Source organism: Lampris incognitus, chromosome 4 (genome assembly GCF_029633865.1).
Source record: "Lampris incognitus isolate fLamInc1 chromosome 4, fLamInc1.hap2, whole genome shotgun sequence".
Taxonomy (NCBI): Eukaryota; Metazoa; Chordata; class Actinopteri; order Lampriformes; family Lampridae; genus Lampris; species Lampris incognitus.
Genome location: NC_079214.1, coordinates 30,450,336 through 30,476,715, shown reverse-complemented (window position 1 = coordinate 30,476,715; position 26,380 = coordinate 30,450,336). Strand labels below are relative to the sequence as shown.

The 26,380-nt window shown below is 41.5% G+C and overlaps 1 protein-coding gene across 1 annotated transcript in view; it reads left to right on the top strand.

Annotated features, from left to right (window-relative positions):
- Window positions 1-26,380, top strand: part of ush2a (Usher syndrome 2A (autosomal recessive, mild)) — a 577,949-nt gene that overhangs the window by 417,403 nt on the left and 134,166 nt on the right. The window contains 4 exon segments of the mRNA XM_056279331.1: window positions 4,110-4,265; window positions 16,257-16,420; window positions 16,902-17,111; window positions 23,250-23,452. Of these exon segments, the coding sequence (XP_056135306.1) occupies window positions 4,110-4,265; window positions 16,257-16,420; window positions 16,902-17,111; window positions 23,250-23,452 (733 nt within the window).

The following is a 26,380-nucleotide window of genomic DNA, read 5'->3' as shown; positions in this document are numbered from 1 at the left end:
ATTTTAGCAACTGAAGGTATGCCTTTATTGATACATACAAAAATGCTCAAACACTAGAGGAAACTACTATATTCAACATCGGAATAGAGAGTTTTCTCACATATAAGGGAGTCGTGCCATGTGGCCCCCACCTCATGTGGTAGCAGAGATTCCCAATCACTGTTATCTTGTGTGAACTCCCTATGGATGGGCTTGCTTTGGATGGTGAAACGGGTGATAAATCCTGGAGGATTTTAGGTGTTATTCACAGTTGATGATACACCTTGATGTGTGTTGGGTTTAATAATAATAATAATAATAATAATAATACGATTCTTTAAATCTCATCTTAAAACTTTTTTATGAAAGCTGTTAAAAATGTTTTATTTTTTTATTCATACTGTTTTTATTTTTACTCTTATTTGGTCTTACTCTTATTTTTTTGCCTTGTCTGGTTTTATTTCTTTGTAAAGCACTTTGTAACCTTGTTTTATAAAAGTGCTATATAAATAAAATGATGATGATTATTATTATTATTTCTTTCACATTTCCTGTTTTACATCCTGTAGAGCCCGGTCCAAACTATGGACCTGAGGCACTATAGGGCAGATGTCACTTGATTCACAGTACTCGTCGTAATATGTGGGCTGTTCCGAGTAGGGCAATCTTCTGGACTGCACAGATGTTGACGTTGCCTGGGATACGGTTGGTGAACTTTTCCATTCCCTTCTTCATGAGTCCTAGAGCTCCAATTACCGTTGGTGTTGTTTCGGTCTTCATTCCCCACATCCTGTTGATTTCAATCTCCAGGTCTTTGTACTTGGTCATCTTCTCTGTGACTTTCACTGAGGTGTTTTTTTTTTTGGATGGTACTGCCATGTTGATGAGCATGCACCTCTTTTGCTTCCTGTCCCTGATAGTGATGTCGGGCTTGTTGACTTTTATCTCTCTGTCAGTGTGGATGGGCATGTCCCAGAGGATGGTGACATCATTGTTTTCAGTGACCATTTTTGGCCGATGTTCATACCACTTCTCAGTCGTCTTGATGTTGTAACTCCTGCAGATCTTCCAGTGCAGGTATGCTGCTGCCTTGTTGTGCCTGTATATGTACTCGGTCTTTGCCAGTTCTGGGCAGCCTTAGACAATGTGGTCGATGGTTTCTTCGTACATTCCACAGCTTCTGCATTTGGGTCTGTTCCGTCTTTGATGATGCGATGGTGATAGGATCTGGTTGCCAGACTCTGGTCTTGTGCAGCGATTATCAGGCCCTCCGTCTCTGCTTTCAGCCCGGTGCTCCTCAGCCACTGGTGTGTCTTTTGTTGGTCCACATCTGTGTCTTTCATTCTTTTTGGGTACTTTGCGTGCATTGCTTTGTCCTCCCAGGTTTTTCGCAGTTGCTGCTGGCCATGGTGTTTTGCCTTCTGCTTCACTCGTTTGGCATAGATGGTAGTTGCTCATTTTCTGTTGGTGGGGTTTCTGGGACATCAAGCTCTTTCTTAAATTGTGCAGCTTCTTTATTGATGGAGTAGATCTGACGTTTTACTATTTGGAGGAGTGGGTCATCTGTTTTTTGTCAGGTATGCATCCAGCCGATAGTGGTAGTCTTGAAGGTCAGTTCGAGTTGGACTAGGCCTCGTCCTCCTGAGGTACAGCCTAAAGAAGCTAGAAACTTGGTCAGTCTTAGTTCGACAGATAGAGAGTTCCATAGTGTGGAGGCTCTAACAGCAAAAGCTTAATCACCCTTTGTGACAAACCGAGACCTAGGAATAACTAGCAGAGCTCCATCTGCAGATCTTAGTGGTCGAGAGAACGCATACGCAAGACCATTTAAAGCCTTAAAAGTAAGCAATACATTTTAAAATCAATTTGAAATATAACGGGGAGCCAGTATAGGGAGGCAAGCACAAGAGTGATATGGCCATGTCTCTTTGTCCCGGTAATGAGCCGAGCAGTGGTGTTTTGTACCAACTGCAGAGAGTGCAGGGAGCCCTTGCTGATACCAGAGTAAAGTGTGTTACAGTAGTCAAGCTGAGAATGGATAAAAGCATGTACAACTTTTTGCAGATCGGCAGTTGATAAAAATGACCTAATTTTTGGAGATTAGCTTGAGGTGGGGAAAGCAAAACTGAATAACATGTTTAATTTGATTATCAAAACCAAGGTTAGCATCAAATGTCACCTAGTAGCCTGCTTAAGACTACCTGACAGACCACCAAGATTAATAACATAAGGGCTGATGGAATTTTTGGGACAGAACAGAATGACCTCAGACTTAACATTAAATTAGAGAAAATTTTCAGACATCCAGGATTTAATGTCAGAGAGGCAGGTTGTGAGATTTGCTAGGGCACTAGAATCTGTGGGTTTTACTGGCATGTATAAGTTTTAGCTGAGTATCGTCAGCATAAAAATGGTAAAGCGCATCGTGATTTTGAATGATCTGGTCAAGGGGCAGCATGTACATAGAAAAGAGAAGGGGGCCAAGAACTGAGCCTTGAGGGACACCACAACTCAACTGAGCCATCGAGGAAGTAGAGTTACCCGGAACAACAGAAAAAGATACCAGTTCAGACCGAAACCATGCTGCATCAGCATTCTATTCAAGCCCATGTCTTAAGATTGTTTGATTCTGAAATGGGAAGGTATCCACAACCCCTTTCTCTCTTGATGGGATTTTGTGTAGTGTTAGGTTCGAGTCAACAAAAATGTTGTTTTCTGTTAAGCAGACTGATGATTTTATACCGTCTAAAATCAACATTGTCTTTGTCTTTGGCTCTACTTGACAATGTATTTGGCTTGCTCGTTGTCCTAAAAGTGCAAGAACCTCAAGAAATTCCAGCCCTCTTTCTAACAAGGAAAACAATGAAACATCTGTTGGATAGTTGCTATTACAGAGACAGCTTTCTAAGAGAGCTGTTCAGAGCACGCCAATAGAACACGTGCTCTGAATAGCTCTCCTCACTCGCGTCCTCTTTCAAAAACAGTCATGGTGCTACCACAGGGATATATAATGAGGTTTCTCCACCCAGCATCAGAATGGAAGAAGCAGTCTAGATGAATGGCCAAATGTCTTCAAACTGAAAACTAACATCTGGTGAATAGATTTTAACCTCTCTTGGATAATCAATATAAAGGCAGAGTGTAAATAATTCCTAAGAAATGGTAAAGGTTGTCAGCCTGCAAACATCTGCCATTGAGGGTATGATAAGGGCAATTCTTGGTGCTTGAGACTCCCACAAAGCTGTCACAAGTTAGATGTAATGCAAAATGGAAAGATCTGATTGACTTATATCTGAGATATAATCAATTCACTTTCTTTTTTTCACATTCCAAAAAACACCCCCCCTCTCCCTGTCCAGCGAACGTGAGTTTGCCTTCTGAAAGCCAATATTTACTTTGATATGTGCTTTACTCAAGCGACAAATTCTTGATGGATTTCAATACCACTTAAAAACAAAACAAGCACACCTTGAAGGAGTATATTAACAAGTTGCTAACATGAGTGCCCTGGTAATGAGCTAAGTGGATATGTATGTTTTAATCAGTGTATTTTCTGTGCTAATACACCATTCTGTTTTGTGCCATCCTGTCCTGTTCTATTCTGCAGCCGATTAGACCTAAAATAAAGGTCCGTTTTCATGTCAGGTGATTAAAATGCATGAGCCCCTCTCCCTGCTCAGCTTAGCTCTGTGTGTTTGTCTAAGTGGGCTGGTTAAAAGGCGGCATTAAGCCCTTCTCTTCTGATTACAGCAGAAATTAGCATCACTGTGGGGAGAGGAAAACACAAACCCTGCAGAAAAACAACAGAGAGCAGTGGAGGGGAGGAGGAAGGGTGGGAAGAGATACAGAGAAAGGGAAAGAATAGACATGATGAAAAACAGCAGAGGATGAGCAAAAAAGGTGATAAGGAAATTTTAGAAAGTATTTGTGTGTATGTGCGTGCGTGCATGCGTACGTGCGTGCGTGTGTACATATGAGACAAATTATTTTTCTTCCCACACATTCCTATGGGTACATGTTTGCAAATGTGTGCTCATGCATCCTAACACATTCACCAATATTTGCATGATTCATGTGTGTGATTCACTGATTCGCTTTCTTTTTCTTTTTTCTTTTAAATTTCCCCTCAGATATGAGCTGCTCCGACGTAAAACCCACCAGCCCCTGGCTATTGTCACCATCCCCACGGCAACAGGACCGCCCCTTCCCCCCTCCAAAGATCTCCATCGCTGGCTCCATGTTTACTCCGGCACCAAATTGTTCTACCAAGATAAAGGCCTAAGCAGGTGAGATTATCGAAATGAGCTCTAGAGCAAATGCTGGCGCCGCAACGAGCCATGTGTGCCGAGCCGATCGGCGAGTCGCCGGCGATGCTGATCTTTTAATACTGCTCAAAGATACATTAAGCAAATATCCCAAAGAATTAAATTGTTTTTTATGCGGCAGCCCCTAATCTCAATTTGGCACTCGGTGGAAGCACATTATTTTCTCCCGCAATGCTTGCTAAAGCGCTGTGGGTATACTCCACAGCCTCCATTGGTTTGTCTCTGCACTGTTCTTGATTCCAATGGTAAACTCACACACAAAGTTTTGTATATATAAGCACTTTTCATGCTGTGAGCGTTTTTTGTTTGATGTCCTAGAATAGACTTGATGAGAAAATAATCAGTGTTTGCTTATTAGCCCCCATCATGTCAGCAAAACGGTAATAAACAACTTTCAGAATAAGTCAGACAAGGAAGCCAGACATGACTCTCTGAAAATAGCGACAGTTTTTTAAGAGGTAATTTAATTCAAGAGTGATTTGAAAACAAGGAGAAAACTGAAAGTATAGTTTAGCTTTCTGGCAGTGGCCACACAAACATCAGATTAATTATTTCACTATCCAGATTAATTATGTCACTATCAGTGTCAAATGCATTAGAGATATAGAAATAATTGCAATAACAAACTAGAAGCATGCACTCGGTAGAGTGCAGATCACCACCACGCGTATCTCCCCTTCTCCAGTGCTCGGACTAAGGCGACAAACCAGCTGAGGAGTTAGCATTCAGTTGCAGTGTAAAACAGGTTTTTCGAAGAGTTTGAATTACCACAACCACAAGAGGCCCTTGATCATACCGTCATAGCTGTGCACATAAATTACTAGGCTGACAGACCCAGTAGTATGTGAGATTAGCAGCAGGCAGGTACACACACACACGAACAGTGTCTAAGGTTAGTGTCTAACCTGTCATACAACTCACCATACGCCTTTGCCTTTGCCACCTCTCTCTTCACTTTATGCTGAATCTCCTTGTACTCCTGTCTATTTTCTTCGTCTCTCTGACTATCCCACTTCTTCTTTGCCAACCTCTTCCTCTGTATAATTTGCTGTACTTCCTCATTCCACCACCATGTCTCCTTGTCTTCCTTCCTCTGTCCTGATGACACACCAAGTACCTTCCTAGCTGTCTCCCTCACTATTTCTGCAGTGGTTGTCCAGCCATCTGGCAACTCTTCACTACCACCCAGTGCCTGTCTTAACTCCTGCCTGAACTCCACACAACAGTCTTCCTTCTTCAACTGCCACCATTTGATCTTCGGCTGTGTCTTCACTCGCTTCCTCTTCTTGGTCTCCAAAGTCATCCTACAGACCACCATCCAATGCTGCCTAGCTACGTTCTCCCGTCACCACCTTGCAGTCTCCAATCCCTTTTAGATGGCGCCTTCTACATAAGATATAGTCCACCTGTGTGCACTTTCCTCCACTCTTGTACATCACCCTGTGTTCCTCCCTCTTCTTGAAATATGTATTCACCACAGCCATTTCCATCCTTTTCGCAAAATCGACCACCATCTGTCCTTCCACATTTCTCTCCTTGACTCCATACCTTCCCATCACCTCCTCATCACCTCTGTTCCCTTCACCAACATGTCCATTTAAGTCGGCTCCAATCACCACTCTCTCCTCCTTGGGTACCCTCTCCACCATGTCGTCCAACTCACTCCAGAATTCTTCTTTTTCATCCATCTCACACCCAACTTGCGGGGCATATGTGCTGATAACATTCAGCAATAAACCTTCAATTTCCAGCTTCATACTCATCACTCTGTCTGACACTCTCTTCACCTCCAGCACGCTCTTGACATACTCTTCCTTCAGAATGACCCCTACCCCATTACTCCTCCCATTCACACCATGGTAGAAGAGTTTGAACCCACCTCTGATACTCCTGGCCTTACTCCCCTTCCGCCTGGTCTCTTGCACACACAGTATGCCTACCTTTTTTCTTTCCATCATGTCAGCCAGCTCTCTCCCTTTACCAGTCATAGTGCCAACATTCAAAGTTCCAACTCTCACCTCCACATGCCTACCCTTCCTCCTCTCTAGCTGCCTCTGGACATGCTTTCCCCCTCTCCTTCTCCTTCGCCCAACAGTAGCATAGTTTCCACCGACACCCTGCTGGTTAACAGTACCGGTGGCGGTCGTTGGTAACCCGGGCCTCGACCGATCCGGTATGTAAGTCTTATTTATGATCCGCATATTTGATTTGGCAAAGATTTTACGCCGGATGCCCTTCCTGACGCAACCCTCCCCATTTGTCTGGGCTTGGGACCGGCACTAAGGATGCACTGGCTTGTGCATCCTCAGTGGCTGGGTTGAATTATGTAACACAATCATTATTCATTATTCTCAATCAATCAGATCTTACTTTATTCAGATACATAGGTATGTCCATATTAAAAAAGAAAGCTACAACACAGGACAACAACACAAACATATAGCTAACAGCAGTTCACAAGTCCACAATGATTAAAACCTATACAGACATTTGTTCCAATGTTTCCAGAAACAAGAGCAGTACCTTGTGTCACTTGGTGTAGGCTCAGTTAAGAGCATTATAATTACATTTTTGGAATCAACTAATCAACACATTTTATGTACAATTAATCAACACATTTTATGTACAATTAATTGTACATAAAATTCCTCAACACAGCATGACAAGTGGGAACATTACTAGTCACAAACATATGACTTCCATCTTGGAAGCTTGAGCAAGATTCTGAATGCATCATTATATGCTTCCTGCAGATTTTTCATGTTTGTTTGGCTATAATTGCACCACAAGTGGGCTGTATAGAGTGGAGTACAGTACGCCCGAAAAAGAGCAGTTTTAACATCATCTGTGCACATACGAAATTTGCGTATCAGCATATTGGCTTGTGCATACAGTTTGCAACACTGGCGCTGCACATCATTGTCATCACATAAATTATTCCTGATGATGTCTGTGAATGTTCTCATTCATCCAGGTCATGGTTATCCAAAGGAGTTGAATCAAGTGCAACTGGACTTGGTATATATCCGTGAAAATATATATATATACCAAGTCCAGTTGCACTTGATTCAACTCCTTTGGATATTCCTGATGATGTGACCCAGATATCTTACTTTTCACCAGATTTAGTTCTTTGTCTACCAAGAAGAATGAAGGAAAATTTTGCTTCTGATCCTCCTTGGTTTTAATAATCGTGACAACACTCTTTGAGTTAAATTTAATGTCATGCTTTACATCATAACTTGAGCAGACTCTGGGCAGTTGCTGTAAGCCAGTCCTATAAGGAAACAGGATGACTAAGTCATCAGTGTACATCAGATGGTTAATAGACTATTCCCCACCATACAGCCAGTCATACACTCTTTTTTTAAAAAATCTTTTTAGAGACATCATCCACACACAAACTGAATAGAACAGGTGACGGTATTCCACCTTTTCGGACCCCATTGGTCACTGGGAAGGGTGCAGATATACTCTTACCCCATCTAACTTGCATGGTTTGATACGAATACCAACAATGCAAGATCCTTATCAAATAAGAGGGGACCCCTCAACAAACAATTTACCATGATTAACTCGGTCAATAGTTTTTGATGCATCCAGGAAACACATTAATACTGTAGTGGTATGTCTTCAATACTTACTAACAACTTCCTTCAGTGTATATATACACAAATCTGTGCCGTATTTATTTTTAAACCCAAATTGATTTTCAGTAGTTGATATGTATTGTTAAACAGAATTTGTTGTAATACTTTGGAAAGTATGCTAGCCAGAGCAATTGGCCTATAATTTTCTAAGCTGCATATTTTACCAGTTTTGTCCTTGATTACTAGCACTAAAGACAGACAACATAGAGTCAGGTAGTATGCCATGTGTACTGCCCTCGCAAGCGCGTACTCTTGTGCAAAGCTAGACAGCCAAATAACATCCAAAAGTCCTCCAATAAACACACAAGGCTTGACTTTTCTTATATTTTACTCAAGTCTTGTTTCCTGTTTTGTTTTTTTGCTTTTGTTTTTATAAAACTGAAACATTACAGAAATAAAGTAAATCGGTATACAAACATCACCATAGTCATATTGACAGTAAGTACTATACACATAACTACATAAATGCACAATTCCTACCAAAATAGTATAAAGCAGCAATGTACTGTATAGACACACCGCTCAACTACCACAACTACAAATCAAAAGAATCATTAGTAAACAGAGCTAATTACTGCTGTAACTGCTAACTAGCAGAGTGCATGCTAACTAGCAATGCGCATGTTTACCAGAACGCTAAAAAAAGTTTCTAACATGACATTCCTTAAGAAAATGTGTTTGATAAATATTTACATACATTACTTACAGACAAATCATCTCCAAGGCAGAAGCATATCGAAATACATTCAGCAATGACATGTATTCATCACTGTCCATCTTGCCTGTCTGTGCTTGACTGGAGAAAGGCTAAGCTAGCGGAAGATACCGAGAATAGCGACATATTCCCACAAGCCCCTGCGCCATTGGCGTCAAAATAGTCCACCCATAGTGTCCGCCAAACCGACTGGTTATTTATTTAAATTACTAACTTAACTTTAAAAACAGCACACCATGCATTAACAATCCAGAAAAACACATAGCCAGTAACACTGAGATTCTGTGGCTAGCATACTTCAGAAGTTCTGCTGTTATTTGGTCAAGGCCACATGCTTTATTCACTGACAATTTCTCAATGGCATAGCACACTTCATCAGGTCTAATAACCACATCATCATTGTTAGAGACATCACCAACATTAAATGCATCACTCCTTACACAATTAAAAATATCTCTATAGTGTTTTCTCCACAGTTCAGCAATATTTTCAGGCCCAGTAATCCCATTAATGCTGGATGGCAAGGGCATCTTACTATTATTAATAATCTTAACTTCCTTCCAGAAGTTATAGACATTATTCTGTTTAAGCTTTTTGGCCATGGAGTTTGCCCTCGTGGCCTGCTCATTTCTTTAAAGAAAATGTAGAGCATATTTAAGTCTAGCGTTAGTGTGTTTCTTGTGTTCACACTCTGGGCCATGCCTAGCTTTTCCTGATAAGACCCAGTTTTTAAAAGCTTCTTTAGCCTCTACATGTAGTTCAGCTAGATATTCATTCCATCCTGGCCTGACATTATGTTGTTTAGCCCTTTTTTGGTAGAATGATTTATTGCCATTATTTAGATAGTTCACAGTTTTGTCATACATTATACATAGGCCATGCTTGTGGTTTTGGTTCTTACAGTTAATGCTGCCACACAGAATAGCATCAAATGGTATATCCATAGTACTTAGGCTCTTAAAATTAGTTAAAAATTTAATTAGTTAATAAGAATAATAATTTGTTTTATATTTTGTATTATATTTTGGTCCACACAAGAATGAATTCATGTTTGAAATGTTTTTATTTGTCATTTTTTTAACATCTACAACATTTTGAAAAAATTTTGAACATTTTGATAATTGAAAAAGAGAATTACAGATAAATTACAGAGAATTAAAATAAATTACACAGAACTCAAGTCAGGTCAGCCTTTGCTACTACCATTTTGACAGTAGATGGTACTATCTGCATCTGTTTTTACTGCGTTGTAGATTTTCCTCTTTAGGCAAAGGCTAGGGGAAGGTAACTCCGAATTCAAATCCAAGAAGGTGCTGGCAGCAAGGCGCTCAATTGTGTTTGTGGCAGAAGAGCCCAATAGGAGCAGAGCCCTATCGGACCAATGGCACAAACATCAGATGGCATGCAGAGGAACCACTCTGTTGGTCAATGGATGGCATCACTTGACAAGTAAGCTGTCACTGTGGGGCAACCTCTTATCTACTTAGCCCGTTGCACTACGGTGTACCGCTTAGGAATGGGTTCTGAGGTCCAGAGAGACTGTTCAGCAGGGGCACGACACCGACTGTCTTAACTACTGTGCAAGGCATGATGTGAGGAGAGCTCGATGGGAAAAGCACTTGTGAGGAGAGCTTGTTTACAAAGTCCTATGGTGACAGAATGAACGTGACAGTAGCAGGCTTAAGGAGCTGGGCGCTACGAGCGGGACCTCTGCACATAGGTGACTCACATGTGATGGTCGCAACTCTGTTGAATCCTGGGCAACAACAGGGTCGAGGCAGCTGTGTGAGTGTCCGGGCAGCCCTTTTCAGGGAAAGCACTGCCCGCTCCGTAAGGGGAAGCCCCTAGAAAAGGTGGGGTAAAAAAAAGCTTGCTCAGAAATTACCTGGCTGGTTCACCGCAGCCAGCCGGTCTTCACTTCAGCGTCAAAAATGCAAGTGAAACTGACTGTTGCTACATGGAACGTTCGGACCATGTTGGACAACCACACCAGACCTGAGAGAAGAACTGCATTGATTGCTAAGGAGCTAGAGAGATACTGCATTGACATTGCTGCTCTCCAAGAAACAAGGGTTGAAGGCCAAGGACAAATACAAGAGAACAACTACACCTTCTTCTGGATTGGAAAAACCAATGGAAGGAGAGATGCTGGAGTGGCCTTTGCCATTACCAACAGAATCGCGTCCAGATTGCCCACTCTAAAAGTAGGAATCTGAGAGGATTGTGAGTCTCCGAGTCCCTGTGGGGGGAGAACACTTCTTACCACTCATCAATGTGTATGCTCCAACCATGGTATATCCAGATGAAGACAAGGAATCTTTCTACCAGAAATTAGCTGAAGTAGCAGACAGTGTACCAAGTGCAGACAAGCTTCTCATTTTAGGAGACTTCAGTCCAAGGATAGGCAAGGACCACTTAACCTATGAGGGTGTCATCCGAAAGTTTGGCAAGAGCAATAAGAATACCAATGGTGACCTTATGTTGAATTTCTGTGCGAGCGTGACCTGAGTATCACAAACACCTTCTTCTGTCAGCCTGAAAAGAACTACTTCACCTGGATGCATCCAAGATCAAAACATTTCCATTTGTTAGACTATGTTGTGACTCGCAGGGCAATCTTGACAGAAGTACTCTCAACAAAGGTGATGCATGGAGCAGAATGCTCAACTGATCCCTACCTGGTCCGAACACAGTTGCGAATGAACTAAAGATGAAGGCATCAAAAACACCCTGTGAAGCACCGAAGAAACTGGATACCAACAATAGCAAGCACAGAACATCAAATGAGACTAGCTGTAGCAATCACATCTGCTCTTCAATATGAAAAAAAGGGGTGCAACAGGTGCAAGTAATGTTGAAGAATGCTGGACACAAATGAAAGAGACCATCTATAATTCAGCAAAAAAGGTGCTTGGTCATCCAAAAATAAAATTGCCTGACTGGTTCCAGGATCAAGATGAAGCAATCCAAGAACTGCTAAAGGAAAAGCAAATGCTTCACAATGCCCACCTGAAAGAGAACTTTGAGAGGAATCAATCGGCCTTCAAGGCAATTAAAGCCAAAGTTCAGAAGGAGATTAGGGTGATGAAGGACAACTGGTGGAGCAAGAAAGCAGAAGAGCTGCAGGCCTTAGCAGATCAAAATGATATGCATGGACTCTTCTCTGTGCTGAGAGCCATCTATGGCCCAAGAAGCAATATGATAGCACCAGTAAAAACAGCAGATGGAAGTAAGCTGTGTACTGACCTGAAAGAGATCACATAAAGATAGAAAGAGCACTTCTGCACCCTCTTGAATCAAGAAGGATCAGCAGATCTGCATTTGGATCTGCTGAAAAGAGAAGACCTCTGTGAGCTGATCACAATGGCTGAAGTAGAGAAAGCACTTAAAGACATCAGAAGTGGGAAGGCACCAGGAAAAATGGCATCCCATCAGATATCCTGAAGCATGGCAGCTCAATACTTAAGTCAAGTCAGAGCTACTAAAGCTCTCTAATACCTGCTGGCAGAACCTATGCCTTCCTAAAGACTTCAAAGATGCTTTGATTGTGACCATCTACAAGAAGAAGGGTAAATGAAGTGATTGTGGAAACCACCGTGGGATCTCACTTCTGTTGAGTGCTGGAAAGGTCCTGGCTAAGATCATACTGAACCGGATAAAGATCCTTTCAGAAGAAGTGTTGCCTGAAAGACAATGTGGTTTCAGATCTGGTAGATCTGATGTTCACCCTGAGACAACTCCCAAGAGAAAGCGACCAATCAGCACCAGCCACTTTACATTGTTTTTGTGGACTTTCAAAAGCATTTTACACTGTTGATAGAGAGACACTGTGGAAAGTGCTAGAGACTTATGGCTGCCCCCAGAAACTGATCAGCATCATCAGACTTTCCCACAATGATATGACACGGAAAGTATCAATTGGAAGAGACGTCAGAGATGCTTTTAACATCAAGCATGGAGTGAAGCAGGGATGTGTGCTTGCACCGACCCTATTCACATTATATCTCGCTGCATTCCTAGAAACAATGTCAGCCAACTTGAGAGGTGGCTTGTACATCAGGACCCAAACAGATGAAAACCTCTACAATCTTGTGAGACTCAAGCCATCTCCCAAAACAAGAGAACTCTGTTCGAGAGCTTCTCTATGCAGATGACTCAGCTCTGGTTGCCAGTGATCCTGGAAAAATGCAAGAAATAGTAGACCGCTTCTCGTCAGTGGCTACCCTCTTTGGACTGAAGATCAACATCTCCAAAACAGAGCTTCTGTACCAGCTTCCCCCTCAGAAAAGGCCCAAAGAAGGTCAGCCCAGTATTTTGGTTAATGGAGCAACTCTGAAGACCACTGAGTGCTTTACCTATCTGGGTAGTGCTGTGACAGATACAAACTCCTCTGACTTAGAAGTAGACAGAAGAATCCAAGCAGCCACAAACGCCTTTGGTGCCCTCCACAAACGACTTTGGTCCCACCATGACATCAGACTGACAACAAAGATCAAGGTCTACAACACAGCTGTTCTCCCATCTCTACTATACTCCACTGTATCGCAAGCACATCAAGAAGCTCACCAGCATACAGCTTCGTCATCCGCGAAAGCTGCTGTGAATCAGATGGGAAGACAAAGTTCCCGACGTGGATGTATTGAAATGTGCTGATACTGTCAGTGTTGAGGCCCTAATAACAGCCTCCCAGCTCAGATGGGCAGGCCACGTGAGAAGAATGCCAAACAGTTGCCTACCAGAAGAGTTTTTCTACGGGGAGCTGTGCCAGGGAAAAAGGAAGCAGGGAGGCCAGAAGCTACACTTCAAAGATGTGCTCAAGCGCCACATGAAGATCTGTGGCATAGATGACTCCAGCTGGGAGACAGTGGCCCTGGACAGACAGAGATGGCGCTCCACAGTAAGGCAATTGAGAACAGTTGTTGAACAAAAGAGACAAGAAGCCTACGATAAGGCCCACTATGCAAGACATAACAGACTGACTCAAACAACATTCATCTGTGACAAATGTGGACGATATTGTCGCTCTAATGCAGGCCTAATGGCCCACAGGCGTGTTTGCCGAGCTTAAACTGCATCACTGTCATCATTGTTTCGATGGACTGCCGAAGACGCTCTTATGAGTCGGTGAATTATAATACTTTAAGTCGTCTTCTGTAAGCCAAGACCAATCTACTTTCCCACTTTGTTCATGGTTATCATAACTGGTCAACTCAGGTAGACTCTCAACATTTAATATCATCGACACAGATATGTGACCTGTTGTGGCCAGACCATACAAGGTCTCCACTTTCTCTAAACATTCATGAGCATCAGCTGTACGTATACAGTGATCCAGCCAGGATGTTGTATGCCATGCTTCATATGTGTAGCTATCTACTGGCAGCAGCACTAGAAAGAACCAACTTGCAATCTTGACAAAATTGGATTAGGTGTTGACCAAATAAGGAATTATTATCTGAGATATCAGCATTCATGTCTCCCACAACAAATATACACATATATGCACTTTCTTTAATAAATGCACTAATAAAAGCGAGCCTATTAAGGTATTCATCCTCATTTTGGTAACATTCATAAGGAGTGTAAACATTTAAAATTATAAAGACATTCTTATTATGTACAACTTTGATTGCTATGCACCAGTACGCCAATTCTGTTTCTACTCACCATCTGAGTGATACATACTCCTATAACACTACCATTAGATATTTTACAACATGGGCAAGTCTTGATGGACATTAAACTGAACTGGACAGTTCGCATTCAGTTTTTTCAACTGAGGTGTAAGTAACATTTAGAATTCAAACTGTGAGGAACTTCACAAGATTGCAGGTGAATCACAACTGATTTCCCGTTTTATTCTCACCTCATCAGATACTGCGTCAGAATGTTGTGTTGTGTCCAGTGGTGTCTCTGGCACGGAAAGCCTGGTAGGGCATAATAAACTCTGTATGGGCAGCATCTGACTCGTCAGTGAAACACACAAATCTACTTGCTCAATAAATCCAAACACAAATGTGTCTCATCAATGAATGATATCACAAATGTACACATTAACGTAACGTGGCACATGAGGTAGCGGAAGTGGAGACAAGGATATGAGTGACATCATCAATAATGGCATTTGATCTCTCACAACTGGTATATTGCCTTGTTATACAGCATTGTATGAAAAATCCAAAGTTATCAAGCAGACCCCATGGTCTGCTTGATAACTGGTCTGCTTGATGGCAACCAGGTTTCAGGGTTGCCATGGGTGTACATGTGTGTGGATAGATTACAAAATCTGATTGATATCATTTGACAAACTGCATATAAAATATAACAAGGTGATGCAACCCTCTACTCTGAACACTAAAATGCTAATCAAAGTCATTCTAGATACTGTTGGCTGTGCGCAAAACTACAGCTGATGACAATAAAATCATCTGTAAGTGTACTTACAGATGATTTTACTGTGTATCTGTATCAATGGTGTTGTTACCACTAAAGAAGATGATAATAATACAAAGTAATATGAATAGAACATTCTCTTTAATCGTTAAAATAATCTATAATTAATTTCCATTTTACAACTGTACACAGGCTACAAACCAGTGGCAGCTGGTGCTAACAATTTTTTTTTTGGGTGGGGGGGCGCAATTTACCTCGGCGCAGCACACCTGATAGCTACTTTAATGTCCACACAGTCACAGAGTTATTAAGAAGGACAATATAGCCTTTAGATTTTATCAGGGTTCGTAGACCGTGGATGATTGACAGTCGAGACGAGGTGTCGTGGTGGGTGTGAACATGATTGACAGCCACGAGATTTGTCCAATCACATTAGATCAAAAAACATTAAAACAATACCAATTCACTGCCAATAAAAGTGGAAGTGTCTGGGGCGCACAGAACTGCGTGCCATGAAAAATCTGAAGAAACCAATTAGACAGCAGCCCCAGGTCACCTGCTCACCAAGAGTTTGAGGGCTTACATAACGTATTGTTTGGCCGGCACCCCTCACCCAGGAAGTATATGTTTTCAGACAGAAATCAACTAAATACCATTTGGAACCAATATTTAATGGCTGCTGACAGGCACTCACAGACTGAAAAACAATTTTATTTCATAATTATTTGCATTATACAACTAAATTATATTTAATATGTTTAAGTAGATTATCATCTCTTAATATTTGAGGGGGACGGCAACCCAGCGCCCTGCACTGGCCAGCTGCTACTGCTGCCAACACCTTTTCAAATTTCCAAACCTTTCCATGACTGTTGGCTGCCAAAGATTGGATGCAACCTGTCGCAAACGATCTTGCGTTAGTATCATTTTATGAAATCGAAACATTATTTATGCAGAATATCAAAGTGATTTACATTGTTATTAAACCTCTCAGTTTCTTACCTGGTTTTCCTTCTACCTTGCCATCCACCTATGCCACATACTGGCCTCCAGCCAGCCTAACTTGATTAACAGGATGGTTCATATCAATTTACGGTCACCAAATTAAGCCTAGCAAAATGACCCTGGCTGCTGATATTACTGCTAGCTAAAATGAGTTACTTGGCCATCTGTGTTGGTGTTGTTGTTTGACAGATTCACCTGGTATCAGTACCAGTTACTGGTCCATAATGATGAGGGCTACTCCTCAGGAGAGACTGTTACTGCAGTTACCATGGCAGGGACCCCCCTCCAGGTGCCATTTCTGTCTGCTCTGCCTGTTAACCACACCGCCATACAGGTCAACTGGACACAACCTTGTAAGATATCTCTCTCTCTCTCTCTCTCTCTCTCTCTCTCTCTCTCTCTCTCTCTCTCTCTCTCTCTCTCTCTCTCTCTCTCTCTCTCTCTCTCTCTCTCTCTCTCTCTCTCTCTCTCTCTCTCTCTCTCTCTCTCTCTCTCTCTCTCTCTCTCACTCACTCTTGCTTGCTTGCTCTCTCTCAAGCAAACACATGCTCACACACACACATATACAGAGATACATGGGATGTCCAGTCTCAACTACAAGCTAATAAAGAACAAAGCCCTAAAAAAGACACTCACACAAATTCACCCCACACACTTTCACGATTTTTTTCTAATAATCAAATGAAATGAAAATGAACCAGAAGAATGATTACATTTATCTTTGTATTTGAATTTTATTTGGTGTTCCTTAATTCATTACTTTTCATTCTTTTTAGAGCAATTTTCATTCTTTGTTTTCCTTTTTGTTTCTGTTTCTCTCTTCCCCCTGCCCAGCTCTACAAGACCTGCAGGGAGATGTGGAGTTCTACTTCCTCGCTATTACTTCTGTCAACTTCAGTCAAACTTTGACTTTTGCCCCTGGAATTGTCTCTGCAGTGATAACGGACCTTTGGCCTCGTACCATATATCAGGTGTCATTAAAAGTGTCCAATGGAGCCCACAACACCACTGAAGTAATGGTTAATGTCACCACAAAGGACGGAGGTGTGTATATTTACATGCATGTTCATGTTAGGTGGAGGTCTGTTTGATTATGTGTGTGTGTGGGGGGGGGGGGTTCAGTATCCAAACACACCACATCCAAAGGAGGAGTCTATATTAATGTGTCTCTGTGGGTATGTGTGTATTAGTTTCTTTGTGTGTATGTACCTGTTTTCATCCACATGTTGAAGCGCATCATGTTGTGATACATCAAATCAATATGTATCAATATGTATGTGTGTGAGGCAGTGTATGATCATGAAACACTTGTTTGCAGTGCCAAAAGAAATATCTCACACAGACAGGTGGTATTCAAAGCTCTCAAACTGTCCTCTACCTTTTAAACAGGGCTTCTTGGTGTTGGAAACTTGCAAATTGTAAGCGAAGCACTGCACAATATAACCAAGATACAATTTCATTTCCCCAGGCTTTTCCAAACTTTAGAAACATAGTAAATCAATTCACACTAAATCAATTGCACAGGTTTAGTGTAAATTCAAAAATAAGCATAGAAGAGTAGAGGGGAAAAAAATAATTCTAACATATAAAACAAAAACAGTATGGCTCTAATTTCAAAATCCAACCATCCATCCATTATCCAAACCACTTATCCTGCTCTCAGGGTCATGGGGATGCTGGAGCCTATCCCAGCAGTTATTGGGCGGCAGGCGGGAGACATCCTGGACAGGCCGCCAGTCCATCACAGAGCCCCCCCCACACACACACACACACACACACACACAAACAATGAAAACAACTAACCTGCAACAAATAATATGCTATATATCATAAATTTGCAGATGATGCTCTTTAAGGTGGACTCAGCTTATTTTGTCTTTCGGTCTGTATTACATAGGTGTTGTCTCTGTCAACTTTGCATTTATCTGCCTTGCTAACTTTAATCACTGCCCAATCTTTTTGAATTTAAGGGATTTCTCTCCAATCATAATCATATGTCTGTGGCCTCTCCGTCTTCATCATAATCTGTCTTCTTTCTTCATCTCACTTTCAGTGTCTCCCTGTATCTCTCACCCTCTATCTCATGCAATATCATATGTTAGAGGCCTCTCTCTCCATCTCGCTCTCTAATCTGAACAGTATAATAAAAAGTGCATTAAAAACATTAGAAAATCATTAGGCGCTAAAGGCAAAGCACGGCTCGTTTAACTGAGAGGGCTCTGGAGGTAATTTCATTATTTTACAGCCATAAGAGTACACACCTCACATATGAGCGCGCACACTCACATACACTCACACTCGTGCACACACACAAACATGCAAAGATATACATACACACACAGCCAAAAATATATTTCAACTATTGCTGTTTGACCCTACCTACCATCTTAATATGACCATGACCTGCAATCTATAAGGCTGTGCTATCGTAAGGGCCAATTGGAAACTATAGGTATGTGTGTGCTTGCGTGCATGTGTGTTTGTGTTTGAGTGCAGTGTTGCATTGATAATGCCATTTCACAGCAAAGGAAATGTATATAAATAAAGTGACGATAGGTACAGTAATAGATGGAATATGATCCTCATCTGTGCCTCTCTCACACAGTTCTCGCTTTCTCTTTGGGTTATGTGATTTTTTTTGAAGGGACTTAACACTATCAATATTTGCCTCTTTTTTTCATTTTACCTCCCCTCTTTTACTCGGTGTGTCTTTTTTATCATCAATGTTGATAGATTCTTTCTGTTACTTTTTTGTGTGGTTATTTATCTGTCTCTCTATTCTGTTTCTCACTCTCTCTCTCTCTCTCTCTCTCTCTCTCTCTCTAATCTCTAATCTTTGTTTTGGCTCTGTGGGATAGTCCTGATTATAATGTTCATCATAGAATGAAGCACGGAGTAGCAGTGTTCTGTGAACTGGAGTTTTAGTTCATTATCGGCTTTAATTGTAGCTTAGATGTGCTGACATGAGAATTTTATTAAAAAATGAAGTGAGAGAGGAAAGGAGGAATGGGGAAGGAAAATGGTATGAAGAGACCAGCTCAGGGAGAGAGATAACAGCACTTACAGCCAAAACAGTCAGACAGATTTAACACTGAGAAAATGATTGTTAGAAAGTGAGAGAAAAGCAGTGAGGCAATTATACATTTAGCATTAATGAAAATGTACTCAACCAAGAGAAATTAATCCAATTCATTTGCTACTACTGCACTTGAGTTAAACTGATAAATCTGTCTTTTAAAGTCTATCTCTCACACACCAAAACCTTTTATTCACACATGCAAAGTCACTTTGTCTCTCTCTCTCACACACACACACACACACACACACACACACACACACACACACACACACACACACACACACACACACACACACACACACACACACACACACACACACACACACACACACACACACACACACACACACACACAGATAAACACACATATTCTCTTTCCCTCTCTCACTTTCTGTCTCTCTCACACACGTACACACACAGCCCATCACATCCTTCCTCACCTTCTAGATTGATGGATGGTTCAAAGCCATGTGCTGTGGTTTGATCTTTGAGAGGTCTGCCAGTCTGTCTCTACTCATTTCCTCACACTGTCTTAAAATACTGCTGCTACTAAACTGACTTAAAAAAGTGTTTGCTTTAAAAAAAAGTGAAAAGAAAAGATGATACCATATTAACTACTATTAGTTTTCTAAACCAAAAACATTAATGAAATCCAACTGGATGAGGGCACAGGCACAGCTTGGGTTCCATTTTCCTTTTTTCTTTTCTGTCCATTCAGGGCATCCCGCAGGACAACTTCTTACTTCTAGATCCAGAGAAATTAAACTCTACCTCTGAAAGTCACAGTTTAAATCTGCTTTAATGATGCAGCAGTATCACAGTTCCATGAAATGCTCTTACTACAGCTTCAACTATGGGACTGTATGGCTATCACTTACAGTAATGATGTAGATATTGAGATGAGTTTTACATATACCCATGCTTTAAAGGGTGTGTTTGTTTGTATATCCTGAAAATGTTATGAAATGACACAAATACATATTTGTTGGTTCATGATGTCATTATGGGGAGAGCAATATTGGAAAAGAAGGCTGTAGTGAGCACTACCATTCAAATGGGAGTAACAGTATCTCCATTAAGCCAAGTGATGCATTAAAGTCAGTCCTGGCTGCATCTTGAAGAATAATTACAGTTTTGTTTTGTTTGGTTTTTTTTATTTGTTTTTTGTTTTTTTTACAACCTGGCACTTATTATCATAGTGTTTGCCATTGTGCATATCGGTTATGTTGTCAGTTTATTCAGTGACTTAATTTTTGAGATTTTGGACACAAAGCCACTGCTGGACACAGCTTCATAACCGTCTCTTACAAAAATAAGACCCAGGTAAAAAAATTCAGCGCGTCCGGGTAGCGTAGCGGTCTATTCTGTTACCTACCAACACGGGGATCACCGGTTCAAATCCCCATGTTACACTCCAGCTTGGTTGGGCATCCCTACAGACACAATTGGCTGTGTCTACGGCTGGGAAGCTGGATGTGGGTATGTGTCCTGGTTGCTGCACTAGTGCCCCCTCTGGTCGGTTGGGGCGCCTGTTCAGGGAGGAGGAGGAACTGGGAGGAATAGCATGAGTTTCCCACGCGCTACATCCACCTGGTGAAACTCCTCACTGTCAGGTGAAAGGAAGTGGCTGGCGACTCCACATGTATCAGAGGAAACATGTGGTAGTCTGCAGAAAATAGGATAATTGGCCAAGTACAAATGGGGAGAAAAAGGGGGGAAAAATACAAAAAAATATATGTGTGTGTGTGTGTGTGTATATATATATAGATACACTACCGTTCAAAAGTTTGGGATCACCCAAACAATTTCGTGTTTTCCATGAAAAGTCACACTTATTTACCACCATATGTTGTGAAATGAATAGAAAATAGAGTCAAGACATTGACAAGGTTAGAAATAATGATTTGTATTTGAAATAAGATTTTTTTTACATCAAACTTTGCTTTCGTCAAAGAATCCTCCATTTGCAGCAATTACAGCATTGCAGACCTTTGGCATTCTAGCTGTTAATTTGTTGAGGTAATCTGGAGAAATTGCACCCCACGCTTCCAGAAGCAGCTCCCACAAGTTGGATTGGTTGGATGGGCACTTCTTTGAGCAGATTGAGTTTCTGGAGCATCACATTTGTGGGGTCAATTAAACGCTCAAAATGGCCAGAAAAAGAGAATTTTCATCTGAAACTTGACAGTCTATTCTTGTTCTTAGAAATGAAGGCTATTCCATGCGAGAAATTGCTAAGAAATTGAAGATTTCCTACACCGGTGTGTACTACTCCCTTCAGAGGACAGCACAAACAGGCTCTAACAGGTACTATTTAATGAAGATGCCAGTTGGGGACCTGTGAGGCGTCTGTTTCTCAAACTAGAGACTCTAATGTACTTATCTTCTTGCTCAGTTGTGCAACGCGGCCTCCCACTTCTTTTTCTACTCTGGTTAGAGCCTGTTTGTGCTGTCCTCTGAAGGGAGTAGTACACACCGGTGTAGGAAATCTTCAATTTCTTAGCAATTTCTCGCATGGAATAGCCTTCATTTCTAAGAACAAGAATAGACTGTCGAGTTTCAGATGAAAGTTCTCTTTTTCTGGCCATTTTGAGCGTTTAATTGACCCCACAAATGTGATGCTCCAGAAACTCAATCTGCTCAAAGAAGTGCCCATCCAACCAATCCAACTTGTGGGAGCTGCTTCTGGAAGTGTGGGGTGCAATTTCTCCAGATTACCTCAACAAATAACAGCTAGAATGCCAAAGGTCTGCAATGCTGTAATTGCTGCAAATGGAGGATTCTTTGACGAAAGCAAAGTTTGATGTAAAAAAAATCTTATTTCAAATACAAATCATTATTTCTAACCTTGTCAATGTCTTGACTCTATTTTCTATTCATTTCACAAAATATGGTGGTGAATAAGTGTGACTTTTCATGGAAAACACAAAATTGTTTGGGTGATCCCAAACTTTTGAACGGTAGTGTATATATATATAGATATATATATATATATATAGATATATATATATATCTATATCGGCACTTCAACTTCCCTTGAGTGAATCCTCCAGTATTTGACATAATAACAAGTCCTTCTTCACAGAGGTGCGTGTGTGAGGGAAGGAAACGGGTATTGTAATTATTGGGAGTGGAATTGCCCTAACAACCTCTCATCCCTTTTCAAGTCATCATTAGGCAGACATTAACTGCTGGCAACATGGAGACAGCTGATTTCAGACTGATTTAGGCAGTGTTTGATATTGTTCTTTATCAAAAACACTTTCCAAAATTATTTCATGCATAAGGAGTTGTTGAGATTGTATACCTACAGCTATTCATACATGTCATCAGCTAATAAGGTAGTCGCTTAACAGCCTACCCACCTTCCAGTATAGCCTGCAAAGTTTGCGTAGCCTTCAAAAAATGCAACCCAGAAAAGCATAGCCTTTTTGATAATGTTAATCTAGTTCTGATAAACATTAAACACATTTGTATGGCTGCTGCCTGTCTAGGGAATTATACTTGTTTGACAACACTCCAAGCTGCACACATGTCGGGGATTGTGGGATACACTTTGGAAGGTAGTATTTTTAACATCTGGCCAAGGGAAGGGAAAATAAGGGAGGAAGGGTAGAACAGTTTTCCCTTCCATCACTTTAATTGGAAATTAATATCCCTTCATTTGGGTGCCATGTTTCATCCTGGCATTTTGGGGATTCCCCCTTGAGCCAAGGAAAGGGAATGCCAAAAACAATGCAATTAAATTATAAATTAATACACCCAAGATGATGGCACACTAGCAAATCACACTCTGAAGTGTGGTCTTCTGCCTGATTTTGCAAAGTATTTTCTTGAGCCTCATACAACTAACACAGCAAAGCAGATTAAATCAGTCTATTGTAACATCAAAGACAAAACTCTCCTTGCATTAATCCATAATTTACAGTATCCAAGTGTGTAATGAGAATTCAAGACATTCTTATGAGTGGTTTGACACTTTTACCATGTTTGTGAGCTGTATATCCTTATATGCTTTTCTCTCCCTATGCGTGTGTGCGTTTGTGTGTGTGTGTGTGTGTCTGTCTGTATGTGTGTATGTGTTGGTGTATATTTACCCTCAGAACCGATTGGTTTATCTGCCCCAGAGGTGGTTCCGGTTAACAGCAGTGCTGTGCGTGTCCTCTGGTCCCCTCCTTTGCAGTCTAATGGAGTAATAAGCAGTTACCACATCTACCTCAATAACCATCTCCATGACAGCACAGATAACAGCTCGGGGTCCTACTTGCTGGGTGAACTCCTGCCATTCACAATCTACAGTGTACAGGTACACATGCACACACACACACACACACACACACACACACACACACACACACACACACACACACAAACACACACACACACATATATATATACATACATATGTAGCGCTATGTATCCCTTTTAACTGTCAAGGACAACGCTCCTGAGTTCTCTATACAACTCGGTATCCAATAAACTATTGAAGTATGTTAACTTCGCTTCTTATGTGTTTAAAGTATGTTCTAAAGGCTCTAAATGTCTTAAAGTGTCATCTGGTAACTCCAACTAAAAAGTTGACTACCTCTTTAAGGCGCTTAAATATGGCATATGACCCCTTTAAAGCAATCTAACATGGTCTAGACATCTCTGGGTGTCACTAGGTTACTTCCAGTAAAAAAGTGGACTAGCCCTTTAAGGTTATCTCAACATGTCACTTACCATAGCCTAGACACCACAGGAATAAACATACATGAATAATCCACACTCACACAGGTACATAGAATTATATATACAAATGTATTATGAGTAATAATTATTAGAATGAATGAAAGTAATAAGCCTCAATGGCTAAAAAGCATCTGCATTCATATACACACAAATTAATCAGACTAACACATTAGCATACAGCTCAACAACCCTATAACTAAGCCGGCAATACAAATAAAAGAAAGTCAACCCCCAGTTGCAGGCCTGTTTCTTTATCTGGTACGTTGGGACCCTAAACAGCCCTCTTCGCTCCCCTTGGAAGCCCGCACATCCAACTTGTACTCACAAAGAATGCTCCTCTTCGTCTCGCACTTCTCACCGCAGCACAGCAGCGAACGTCAGGCAGGCAGCCATCCTAGCTAACTGGCTAGTTAGCCGTTAGCACCATCTCACGGTCGAACCGTGCGCTCGCCTCGGCAACACAACACGGCAACAGACGACTCCTTCTGCGTTCCTCGATGGGCGCATGAACACACCACTACATTGTAACTGATAACGTTACTTCGCTAAACTAGAAGACGGCCCGACTCACTGTGGGGCAAGCCCCTTACCGCATCCAGTCCATTCGCGCGTCTTGCTGTGCTAGCAATGAACACCGACTGGCTAGCTCGCTCCGTAATGTCGCTGGGTCCACATATGGGACTGATGAGTAGTCAGTTTGTCTCCCCAGTCCACACAAACAGTTCCCGGGATGGGTCTCGGTCAGACACCCGCACACATAACTGTTCACTAAACTTCAATTACATTTCTCTCCCCGCAAAATAGCATATAACAGCTCGACATCAAACTGCTCCGTTTTGCTCACACAAGGGACGAGTGACCTACTTTCTCTCCCAGTCTAGTCTGCTTGCGCTGACGTTCCCCGCTGCCCTCTCAACCAATCACATTCAAGGTAAGGTATTCTCTCCACAGCCAACCAATCGCAACAATGGTAACGTTTCAATAATAAAAGTAAATGCATTTCACATTGGTAAACAACTGTTTTGCAGAACAATATCAACAATATATTCATATTCAAAAGGTTAACAAAATAACAAACATAGGCCAAACTCTTATCTAATAGTGCAATATAATATATCTAAGGCCTATAATTTAACCACAAGGTTACACCCTCCCCCTACTGAACGTGTGAATGCCCTCATTCACCTAAATCAGGGGTGCCCACAATTTTTTGACTCTTGAGCTACTTTTAAAATGACCCGGTCAAAATGATCTACTCATATTAAAAATAATAACAAAAATACTCAATACATGTTTTACATATATATGAACATTTATATGCAGTGTGTGTATTTATATACATGTTGTGTTACATATACAGTATTGCAATGGATTTGCATTTATATTGAACCTTACACAGGCAATAATCATACCAAGCATTTGCTACTACACTATGTTGAAATTGTATCACTGCATGAACCTTTACAGCTGTGGTAAATAGATTTGTGATCTCTACCTCTCTACTCTGAGGATGACCTGCACTGGAGGGAGTCAGACAGGGTTGCATAGTTCGGACAGTAGGTGCTGGTAGCCAGCCTCAAGCAGGCCTCCAAATGATCATCTGTCGTGGTGGAATGGTATTTGGACTTGATAATCTTCATGTGAGAAAAGGCTGACTCACACAAATAAGTAGAGCCGAATAATGCCGTCAAGGAGGTTGCACATTTCCTCATGTTTGGGTACTTGTCCTCTGTAAGTAAGTTCCAAAACTCTCCATGCACCCTGGACTTAAGCTGAATGCCAGCCTGTACTGTCAGCATCTCATCCTCCACTGCAGATGAGTTCAGGTGAAACAGTGTTGCCATTTTTGAGGCAAGGGAATCCACCTCTGTATCTTCCCCAAATGGGTAGCACATAAATGTAGTGATTGGCTCAAGCAAAGCAAAGTCTTGAAACCGTTTGTCAAAGTCTGACCGGACATTTTCAATCTGCTCTGTGTAGCGTGCACTGTCAAGTTGCGCACACGCCCTCCCTCGCTTCTCCAGCTCTGCTGCGAGGTTTCGGAAGTTTCCCAAATCACGGCGCTACAACTTTGAGGACAGAAGTTGCATTTTCCGTTTGAAAGCGTTAACTGAGCTGATCATGTTTACCACGCTTTTGTCTTTTCCTTGCAGCTCTAAATTAAGCTCGTTCAACATGTTGGTTAAATCAGTTAAAAATGCCAAGTCTAGCAGCCACTGATTGTCATTAAGTTGCTTGTGTTCCGCATGTTTAGTGATAAGGAGAAACTCCTTAATCTCACGTCAGTGTGTAGCAAGAGGTCAGAGTAGTTACAGTCGGCCTCTTCCAAATGTGTACCAAACAACCGTCTTTGAAGAGACCTCGCTCGAATAGAACAGGCGATTTTGGTTGCCACATCCATGATCTCTTTCATGTTTAGCATTTTTGCGCATAATGCTTGTTGGTGTATTATGCAATGGTAATTAAGGAAGTCAGGGAAAGCATCGTCCTCCCTGCACTTGGT